The sequence below is a fragment of the Mchenga conophoros genome, linkage group LG11 (assembly GCF_057382185.1).
Source record: "Mchenga conophoros isolate Kocher_MC1m ecotype Shallow Benthic linkage group LG11, M_conophoros_male_GT1.1, whole genome shotgun sequence".
NCBI lineage: Eukaryota > Metazoa > Chordata > Actinopteri > Cichliformes > Cichlidae > Mchenga > Mchenga conophoros.
In genome coordinates, this window is record NC_140536.1 from 36813056 (window position 1) to 36822735 (window position 9680).

General features: G+C 44.5%; 1 protein-coding gene and 1 long non-coding RNA gene across 4 annotated transcripts in view; one reads left to right on the forward strand and one right to left on the reverse strand.

The window, feature by feature from the left end:
• Positions 1-5336: 5336 nt before the first annotated feature.
• LOC146564948 (uncharacterized) lies at positions 5337-6027 on the forward strand. Its single transcript, XR_014894471.1, has 2 exons — positions 5337-5474; positions 5984-6027. It is a non-coding gene; the product is annotated as an uncharacterized LOC146564948 (long non-coding RNA).
• A 1992-nt stretch (positions 6028-8019) lies between these two features.
• Positions 8020-9680, reverse strand: part of LOC146564949 (uncharacterized) — a 48571-nt gene continuing 46910 nt past the window's right edge. For all 3 annotated transcript variants that reach the window (XM_085292760.1, XM_085292758.1, XM_085292759.1), the window contains exon 23: positions 8020-9680. In XM_085292760.1, the coding sequence (XP_085148886.1) occupies positions 9418-9680 (263 nt within the window). In that variant the 3' untranslated portion in view covers positions 8020-9417.

The following is a 9680-nucleotide window of genomic DNA, read 5'->3' on the forward strand; positions in this document are numbered from 1 at the left end:
GAAGGACCTCAGTCGCCTCAAAAAATAGAGACGACTCTGGCCCTTCCTGTAAAGTGCTGTGGTGTTTTTAGCCCAGTCCAGTTTATTGTCAATGTGTACTCCAAGGTATTTATAGTCCTCCACAATGTCAACACTGACCCCCTGGATTGAAACAGGGGTCAAGTGTTTCCTGGTCTTCCTGAAGTCCACGATCAGTTCCTTGGTCTTTGCCACGTTGAGCTGCAGATGATTCTGCTCACACCACGTGACAAAGGAGTCGACCACAGCCCGGTACTCTGTCTCATCATCCCTGCTGATGCATCCAACCACCGCAGAGTCATCAGAAAACTTCTGAAGATGGCAGGTCTCTGTGCAGTGGCTGAAGTCTGTGGTGTAGAGGGTGAAGAGGAAGGGGGAGAGGACAGTCCCCTGTGGTGCCCCTGTGTTGCTGATCACCTTGTCAGACACACACTGTGGGAGACGTACATATTGTGGTCTTCCTGTCAGGTAATCAACAATCCAGGACACCAGAGAAGCATCCACCTGCATCGCTGCTAACTTATCACCCAGGAGGGTCGGCCTGATGCTGTTGAAAGCACTGGAAAAGTCAAAAAACATGACCCTCACAGTGCTCGCCGGCTGGTCCAGATGGGTGTAGACACGATTGAGCAGGTAGATGATGGCGTCCTCAGTTCCGAGACGAGGCTGATAAGCGAACTGAAGGGGATCCAGATGTGGTCTTACTATGGGTCGCAGCTGGTCCAGGATGAGCCTTTCCAGGGTCTTCATGATGTGGGAGGTCAGTGCCACGGGCCTGTAATCCTGGGGGCCACTGGGACGTGGCGTCTTTGGTACAGGGACGAGGCATGATGTCTTCCACATCACCGGGACCCTCTGCAGACTCAGACTCAGCATAAACAGTTTATGAAAGACTCCACACAGCTGGGGGGCACAGGTCTTGAGGACAAGGGGACTCACTCCGTCTGGTCCAGCAGACTTGCCTGAGTGAAGTCTCCTCATTTGCATCTCAACCTGGTATTGAGTGAAGGTGATGGGTGGGGGAGGGGTGTCAGGAATCTCACAGGAGGCAACAGCGCCATGTGAAGAGAGAGGCTGGCACAGTGGTGTGGCTCTGGGTTCCAGGCTGACTACAGGTGAGGTTGTGGGGGTAGGAGCAGACACTGTGGTGTCGAATCTACTGAAAAACAGATTCAACTCGTTGGCTCTATTCTCACCTCCCTCAGCTCCCCTGCTGTTGGTTGGCCTGAATCCAGTGATGGTCTTCATGCCATGGTCTTCAAGAAGCTTCTCGGATGAGAGGTGAAACGTCTTCAAGCAACTTAAAGAAGTCCAGACACTTTTCTTTCTAAGCTCCTTAGACTACGATGACCTGGATGACTGAGAACCTTCACAAACAATAATAATAATAATAGTGAATACACAACAAGGTCTTCACACTGTGAATGCTCAGGCCCTCGTTACTAAATGTATCTGTGTTTTCAGAATCAGAATCAGAAGAATCAGAAGGGTTTTATTGCCAAATGTTGAGCAGGTTTACAACATTAGGAAATTGCTGCGGTGCTTCAGTGCAAACATACTGTCATAAATGCTTAAATAGACATGAAAATAAAAATAAGAATAAGAATTAAAAGTGCTAAGTAGAAAGATATATATATGAGTGCAGGTGGTGATCAGTGCCAAACATGGAATGATGCAGTGACACAGCGTAGGGTCATGTGTTAGTGGCGGGGACAGTCATATGGTTATTGTTCATGTGTCCGACAGCAGAGGGGAAGAAACTGTTCTTATGGCGAGAGGTTCTGGTGCGAATGGACCGGAGCCTCCTGCCTGAGGGGAGCAGGTCAAACAGACTGTGTCCAGGGTGAGAAGGGTCAGCTGAGATCCGAGCTGCACGCCCCAGTGTCCTGGAGGTGTACAGGTCCTGCAGAGATGGGAGTCTGCAGCCAATCACCTTCTCACCAGAGCGCACAACACGCTGCAGTCTCTGTTTGTCCCTGATAGTGGCTCCAGCGTACCACACGGTGATGGAGGAGGTGAGGATGGACTCGATGATTGCAGTGTAGAATTGCATCATCGTCCGTGTTGGCAGGTTGAATTTCTTCAGCTGCCTCAGGAAGTACATCCTCTGCTGGGCTTTCTTAATGACGGAGGTGATGGTGGGCTCCCACTTCAGGTCCTGGGTGATGGTGGTACCCAGGAAGCGGAATGAGTCCACAGAGGTGATGGGGGTGTCAGTCAGGATGATGGGGGGGAGTGGAGCTGTGTGCTTCCTGAAGTCCACAATAATCTCCACTGTCTTCTGGGCATTCAGCACCAGGTTGTTGTGGCTGCACCAAGACACCAGACGTTCAACCTCCCTCCTGTAGGCAGACTCATCCCCGTCCGAGATGAGTCCAATAACGGTGGTGTCATCTGCAAACTTGATTAGCTTGACAGACTGGTGGGTGGAGGTGCAGCAGTTGGTGTACAGGGAGAAGAGCAGAGGAGAAAGAACACAGCCCTGAGGGGAGCCGGTGCTGATGGTCCGGGAGTCCGAGACATTCTTTCCCAGCCTCACATGCTGCTTCCTGTCTGACAGGAAGTCAGTGATCCACTGGCAGATGGGATCAGGCACATTCATCTGGGAAAGCTTGCCTCGGAGATGGTCTGGAAGGATGGTGTTGAAGGCAGAGCTGAAGTCCACAAACAGGATCCTGGCGTAGGTTCCTGGGGAGTCCAGATGCTGCAGGATGAAGTGTAGGGCCATGTTGATGGCGTCGTCTACAGACCTGTTGGCTCTGTATGCAAACTGCAGGGGGTCCAGGAGGGGGGCCGTGTGGGTCTTGAGATAGGAGAGAACCAGGCGCTCAAATGACTTCATGACCACAGATGTCAGAGCCACGGGTCTGTAGTCATTTAGTCCAGTGATCCTAGGTTTCTTGGGGACAGGGATTATGGTAGAGGACTTGAAGCAGGCAGGCACATGGCATGCCTGCAGTGAGGAGTTGAAGATGCCAGAAAACACTGGGGCCAGCTCGTTTGCACAGTGTCTGAGTGTTTTAGGTGAAAATCATACATTATCATAGAAATGCCAAAAAATGTCTTAGTGTGGAAATGATATATTTTCTTTATAAATGTTGGCCTTTTTATCTTTAAGTTTTTAGAGAAAACGTGATTTCAATTAGTTTTAATATTTAAAACAGCAACAGAAACATTAATATTTAATTTTTCTTTATGAATGTTTGAATTTTCCAGGTTGCAACAATGGCAGCTGTTAAAGATCTGCTTCTAGAAACACGGGAGGATTTGAGTGATCAGGGTCTCAAGGAGTTCATGTGGTTCCTGCAGTTCACATGTTTTCAGAGGGGCCTTCCACAATTCCCACCGAGTACAAACAGAAAACATACAGTGAACGCGATGGTGCAAACATGTGGCCAACAGTCTGTGGAGGTAACCATTGATGTTTTCAGGGACATGCAGAGAACTGATCTGGTGCAGAGGCTGTCAGAGAGCAGCTCAGGACTCAAAGGTAAGAGAATAATTATCCCTAATAAAAAAATTTATCAAGAGTTGATTCAAAATCTTTGAACCAAGTCACAAAAACTGAACAATGGAAGCTTTTTTGTCTTCCTGAAAGAAGGCAGGAGGATTTTCTTCACTGAAGTGTTTAATAATAGATATTGTTAAATAAAACACAGACATTAATATTAAGATTACAAACGACTAAATTCTTTCCTTACACACTTAATTGTTTTCTGATCATTAACCCTGACGTTAAATAAGTTATGAATGGATTTAAGGTGGACGACAGACACTAGACAGACAATCATTGTGGAGCCTAAAGAGAGCAAATGAAGTAATAGATAGATGAGGTGTTGTTCACAGCCGGCACCTTTCTAACTTTGCCAGCATCGCCTTTAAAATCTGTACCTGATCCTGAGAGTTGTTGTTGTGGCGGCTGAAAAGCTGCAGCCGTGTGTGTTTGTAACAGCAACCGAGTGTAAGTATGAATAAAGATTGTGCTGAAAAGCATTAAACTGTGGACGAGTCTGCTGTGGGGATACTACACTTTCTTTTCTCATGGTAACCATGATATTGTAATATTTCTCCCAGAGAAACTCTTTGTGGATGAATGCTGGACTGCGCTGAGCCAGAAAGTGAGTAATATCACCTATGACTGTATTTAAATGATGCAGCGTTCACTGAACATGTTCAGTTTAAAAAACTCCTACGTGTAGAAAAGATAAACAGAAAGATTAAATTCATCAGGTTGGAATAAATGTTAATCAGGTGTGTAATTATCACTTACATCATTTGCTTGTAACTGTGTCTGGTGTAATCTAAACATTTATGAGACGTTGATGAGATAGAAAAAAAACCTGGAGAAAAGTCGCATTTACCTTTTTTTTCTCAGGTAGAAACGTTGGCGTCTGTTATTGAGCAGATTTTGGAAACCCTGGCTGGTCTGAGTTACTGGGAACTTGAGGTTTTCAAGGAAGTCCTGCGTAAAATTCATTACAAACATTAGTCAGACATCCAAAGAATCATCTACATGAGGACAGACCTGCAGGACACGGTGTTTTTCATGGTCCTGACTTACGGTGAGCAGTCAGTGGAGAAGACCATGGAGGGTTTAAACAAGATGAAGGGGACTGATCTGGCTCAGAGGCCGTCAGACTGCAGCCCAGAACCCAAAAGTAAGACAACAAAGATGAAATAAGTTAAATAAACTCTGGTGGTTAAGATGTCTCATAAGTAAAGTTTTTGTCTTTCATAAAAATATTGTAGAGAAAAGACAGATTGTTGTCCAAATCAGAATTTATGAGTGTTCAAGGAACAAAAAAATGACAAAAAGTGACTCCTTCAGTCTGAGAGACTGAATAACACAAACAGTGTCTATCATAGTTGAGCTTTAAATGTAATGTTGAAGATTATACAACTGTCAGTTGGTAAGTAAGTCTCTTGTGAGTGACTTTGAGCACTTTGCTCCTCAGAGAAACACTCTGTGGATGAACGACGCTCTGCACTGATCCACAAAGTGAGTCATGTCACATCTCTGATTCAGTACAAGACAGCAGGCTGAAAGTCAGAGGACTAAAGTATCATCAGTTCTCATGTTGACTCATTTTTCTCATGATTTCTGCTTTTTTGTGGTTATGAAAAATCATGCTGAACTTTCTAAAAGAGCTTATTTGGATAAAATGGATAAATAAATAAATGTCCTGCAAATTGAATGACTTTTCCAGGTGGCAATGGTGGCAGCTGTGAAACAACTGCTTTTGGAAGCTTTGAATGATTTGAGCTCGAGGAGTTCAAGAGATTCCTGAAGTCAATTTTTCTTTGGATGAGTCCATCATCAACCAGAGCAGATGTAGTGAATCTGATGGTGGATGAACTTGGTCATCAGTCTGTGGAGGTGACCAGAGAAGTTTTCATGCACATGAACAGAACTGATCTGGTGCAGAAGTTACCAGAGAGCAGCTCAGCATCCAGAGGTAAGACCAACATGCATGAGTGTAAACTCTGTGTCATCAACAGGTTTTTGTGTTGCTGGTGTCATGGTGGTGCAGTGGTTAGCACTGTGTCCTCACAGCATGAAGGTTGTGTGTTTGAGCCTCCTGGTTGGCTGGAACCTTTCTGTGTGGAGTTTGCATGTTCTCCCTGTGCCTGCATGCTTTTCCTCAGAGTGCTCTGGTTTCCAGTCCAAACACATGCTTGTTGGCTTTATTGCTGGTTCTAAATTAAATGTGGGTGTGAAAGGTTGTCTGTCTGTTTAAAACCTGAGGTGGACAGGTGTACCCTCTCTCATTATCACAGCTGGGAACCCCCAGTTACTTTGGTTGGACAGGATGGAGGGTTTCTTTGTTGGGTTCTTATGTCATTTTATTTAGTTTCACATGATTTTCTCTTTTAAATCATCTGTGTCGTCTGAAGGCTGATTCTACTTGGATGTGTGATGATGTTTGAATCCTCAGAGTTGATGGTAAATGTCTTTCCTCCTCAGAGAAACACTCTGTGGATGAACATGGAGCTGCACTGTTGAAGAGAGTGAGTGTGACTTTAACTCAGCTTTCATTCAGTAGATTCAGGCTGTAAATCATCCTCATCTTGAACATTAAACACGATGAAACAGACGAAGCATCTTTGAAACTGGATGCTTCTCACAGTGTTAATGTGGAGTCTGCAGCAATAATGTTTCCACTGACGACAGAGTGAAGGACTCCGCCCTCAAACCAGCGTTCGTCCCTGTACCATTGTTAATTCAGTGGGTTGGTTTCGCCCCCTGTTGGCTCTCCAGGAAACTGCAGGTCTTCCTGATCGTTGACAAAAGTTTAGTGAATAACAGAAACACACAGTATTAAAGATTTATACCGTCTGTGGTAAATTACAGCTTAAAAACTTGCGTGTTCAGTCAGACATAAGTAGCTCTAGTTAGCATGTGAATGTGATGTTTACTTTGTGTAACAAGTGTCACCTGGCAGTTTGTTGCTCTCTGCCAGGTGATTGGCTGAAGAGCTGTGAAAAGGTAGTGGGTGTGTGGGGTGAAGTCAGCGCTCTTCTGTGGAAAAAACCAGAGGCAATTAATTCACTCAGGTGCGAGTGGGTATACTGTCGGTAAGAGACTTTTGCCATTTTTGTTTGGATCGTTTGCTTTTGCATGTGCCTATTTTTAATGTATCATTGGACTTTTTTAGTGTGACCACGAATTTTAATAGAAGAATTGATCAAGCCCTAGATCGACTGCGCGCAGGGAAACTGATCAATATTGTAGGTATATTGAGTTTGTTTTAGCTTCATGATTTTGAATGGTTTTATAAAATTGATATTTTATTGGGTAATATTTTAATTGATAATGTTGTTTGTTTTTCAGCTGTGCTGTCTCTGCTGTCCTTTTTTCGTTCTTTTGATTGATCTGTAATTTTGTTTTGGTTAGTCCGTCCAGCCGTAAAGGCGGTTATTGATTGAGAGTAAGTTGTGTAGAGTACGCTTGGGGAGTGTGATTGTGTGTACAGCGTCTCTTTATGTCTGTCTCCACGTTGGTTGAGTGTGGAGTGAGTGCATATGAGAGCATGAGGGTGGGAATGGATGTTTGAGTCTGTGTGTGCCTGTATGTCTGTGTCTATATGTCAGGTTGGGTATCAGACGCCACCTCTCTGGGGACACCTCAGGCCCTCCAAGGTTTGGAGGCCTATCTCCACCCACCACCACTTCCCCTGCCGGTGGTGGACTCCCTCAGGTGTCGGTGTGTTGGTGGTTCTTTGTGTCTGGGGGTGGGCGTCCGGGTACACACCGGCTCACTCCTTGGCGGCCGCTTGTCGGGGCCTGGGGCCTGGGGCTCGCTCGGGCCCCTTTGGAGGTGGGGTGCCCCCGGCCTCTCGGCCTAGGGCTCGGTCACTCAGGCGCAGCTGGGGGCCGGCGGAGCTCACGGGCGCGTCACTGCAACTCCCCCTGACTTCTGCGCCGCGGCTGCTGGGCGAGCCCTCATCTGGGACTCTCCTTAGCTCTTACTGGAACAGTGGCGCAGCTGCCCCTCTGTTGGTCTTCCATGGTCTCTTGTGTTCTGGGGGCCTCTGGATGTCTGGAGTTTTGATCTCCTCCATACCCGCTTCACACCCTGGAGGACGGGGCTGTGGCCCCCCCACACTCCCTAGCAGATCATTACATGGAGAAACCTTTGGAATGCAAGCATGCTGATCCACACAGGTATGCACACATGGGTATTCACAGACGCGGACTAAAGCTTTCTTGGCTGCTGCCTCAAAGCACACTGTGCGCTGTCTATCTTGCGTGCTGCACAATATCGTTTATTACTTAGTAAATACTGATATCTATGACTAGCTAGTTTATTGTGATGGTGCTTTGTTTTCTCTATTATTATGTTGCTCTTTGTTGTTTGCTGTCTCCTCTGTTTGTTTTTTTTGTTTGTTTGTTTTTTTTTCTCCATACAGGTGACCCAGGAGTTCTTTTTTTTTCTCTCTCTCTTCCCCCCCCTTCTCACCGTCTCTTCTCCCCTTTGGTTTTCTTTCTTTCTCTCCCCCTCTCTCTCTCATTCATTCCCCCTGTCCTATTTATTAAAAAAAAAAAAAAAAAAAATGACAAAGGATGAACTGAAGCTCTGCCATCACGTAATGTCGCATACTGCTGTTTCTGATGTCATTTAGAAAAAAAAAAAAAAAAAAAAAAAGAGAGTAAGTTGTGTAAGGGCGGACTAACCTCCCTCTTGTTTTTTTTGTTTAATTGTTTGTGCCACTTCCCTTCATCTCCCAATCGCAGGCCATGCATAGCACTGATTCCCAGCTGCGCTGAGACCCGAATTGTTTGCAGTGTGTGCCACGATTGCAGTGTCGCTAAGCGGGGTGTGACGGGTTTCAGTGTTGTTATTTTCGCACAGTTTGTGTGGTAAGTCTCATGTGCAGCTGGGATATCAGCAGGATGTGTTGTAAGTCCTGTCTGGAAGTGACTGGGAATTAGTATGTCTAACTCATGTAATAAATAAATGATCGATTTATTTCTTTGCCCCGTTTACTCATCCCTTGTCCTCGGTTACAATGGGATGTCCGCATATGTGGACAACAAATGCAAAACATAATTTAAAATCTTGTGCAGAAATTGTTCCGTGTTTTACCATCATATTTTTGAATGAATATTCTGATTTTCTGCCTCCCCCGTCCCTCCATAATGTACACTGCATTATTATTTGAATAAATCATTTGATAAAAATGAAGATTTTATTTCAAAGATTAAATTATAAAACGTTTTAATTAATCATCAAAATGAACAAGAAAAACATGAGTTTAATTTTGGTTTTTTTTTTTAAGGACAGTAAATCTTTGTCACTATGTTTCAAGTTACAATAAGATGATGACATTGAAAAAGAGATTAATGAGGCTTTGGATGATTTATGGATAAAACTCATTCAGCTTCACGGCCCCGAGGATTCATAGTAATGCGAAAGGTACCCCTCTGCGTCCTTATGAACGCTCAGGATCCTTAATTGAAGCACTCCCCTTTTTATTCTCTTCGCGGGCCTTACCCTAGCATTAACCATCACCTTACATTTATCAATTTCAACCCGCTCTCACGCCTGGGAACGAGTAACATAGCGACGATTTGTCACATATATGTTACGTTTTGGAATGAAACGTGTTTGGATAAAAACATGGCTGATGACATCGCTGATTCATTTTTAACATATATAACATTTACATTTTTTAATATAAAACTTTCAAATATCCATAGTTTTTCCTGTAAAATGGATCAATTAAAGGAGCCACTGAGGAGCAAATGCAACACATAGAACAGTTTTTACAAAAATGTAAGTGTAAAATAAAACCCCCACAAAGAAAAGGCATCTAAACCTTTGTAATGTAATCATGTTATGTTCTGGTAGATATTGGTAGATCTATATTTGGTCTAAAAACTGTTTTTTCAACACATTTAATCCTTTTCACTGAGCTCTTTAACGAGAAATTTCTCATTTGCCAAAAGGATGTCATAGAAGGTCTTTTTGCAGGCTGCACTAGCTTGCAGGGGACCACTGTAGAGCTCCCTCATCTTGTCCTGAGTGGTAGACAGAGCTCTAATTCTGGTATAAGTTCCTTGGTTGATAACTTCATTTTCTAGGAGCTCATCCAAAATGGGTGCGATGTTGCTCACTCTGTTGGTCAGCTGGACTCTGTGTTTGTCCACAAAGTTCTTGT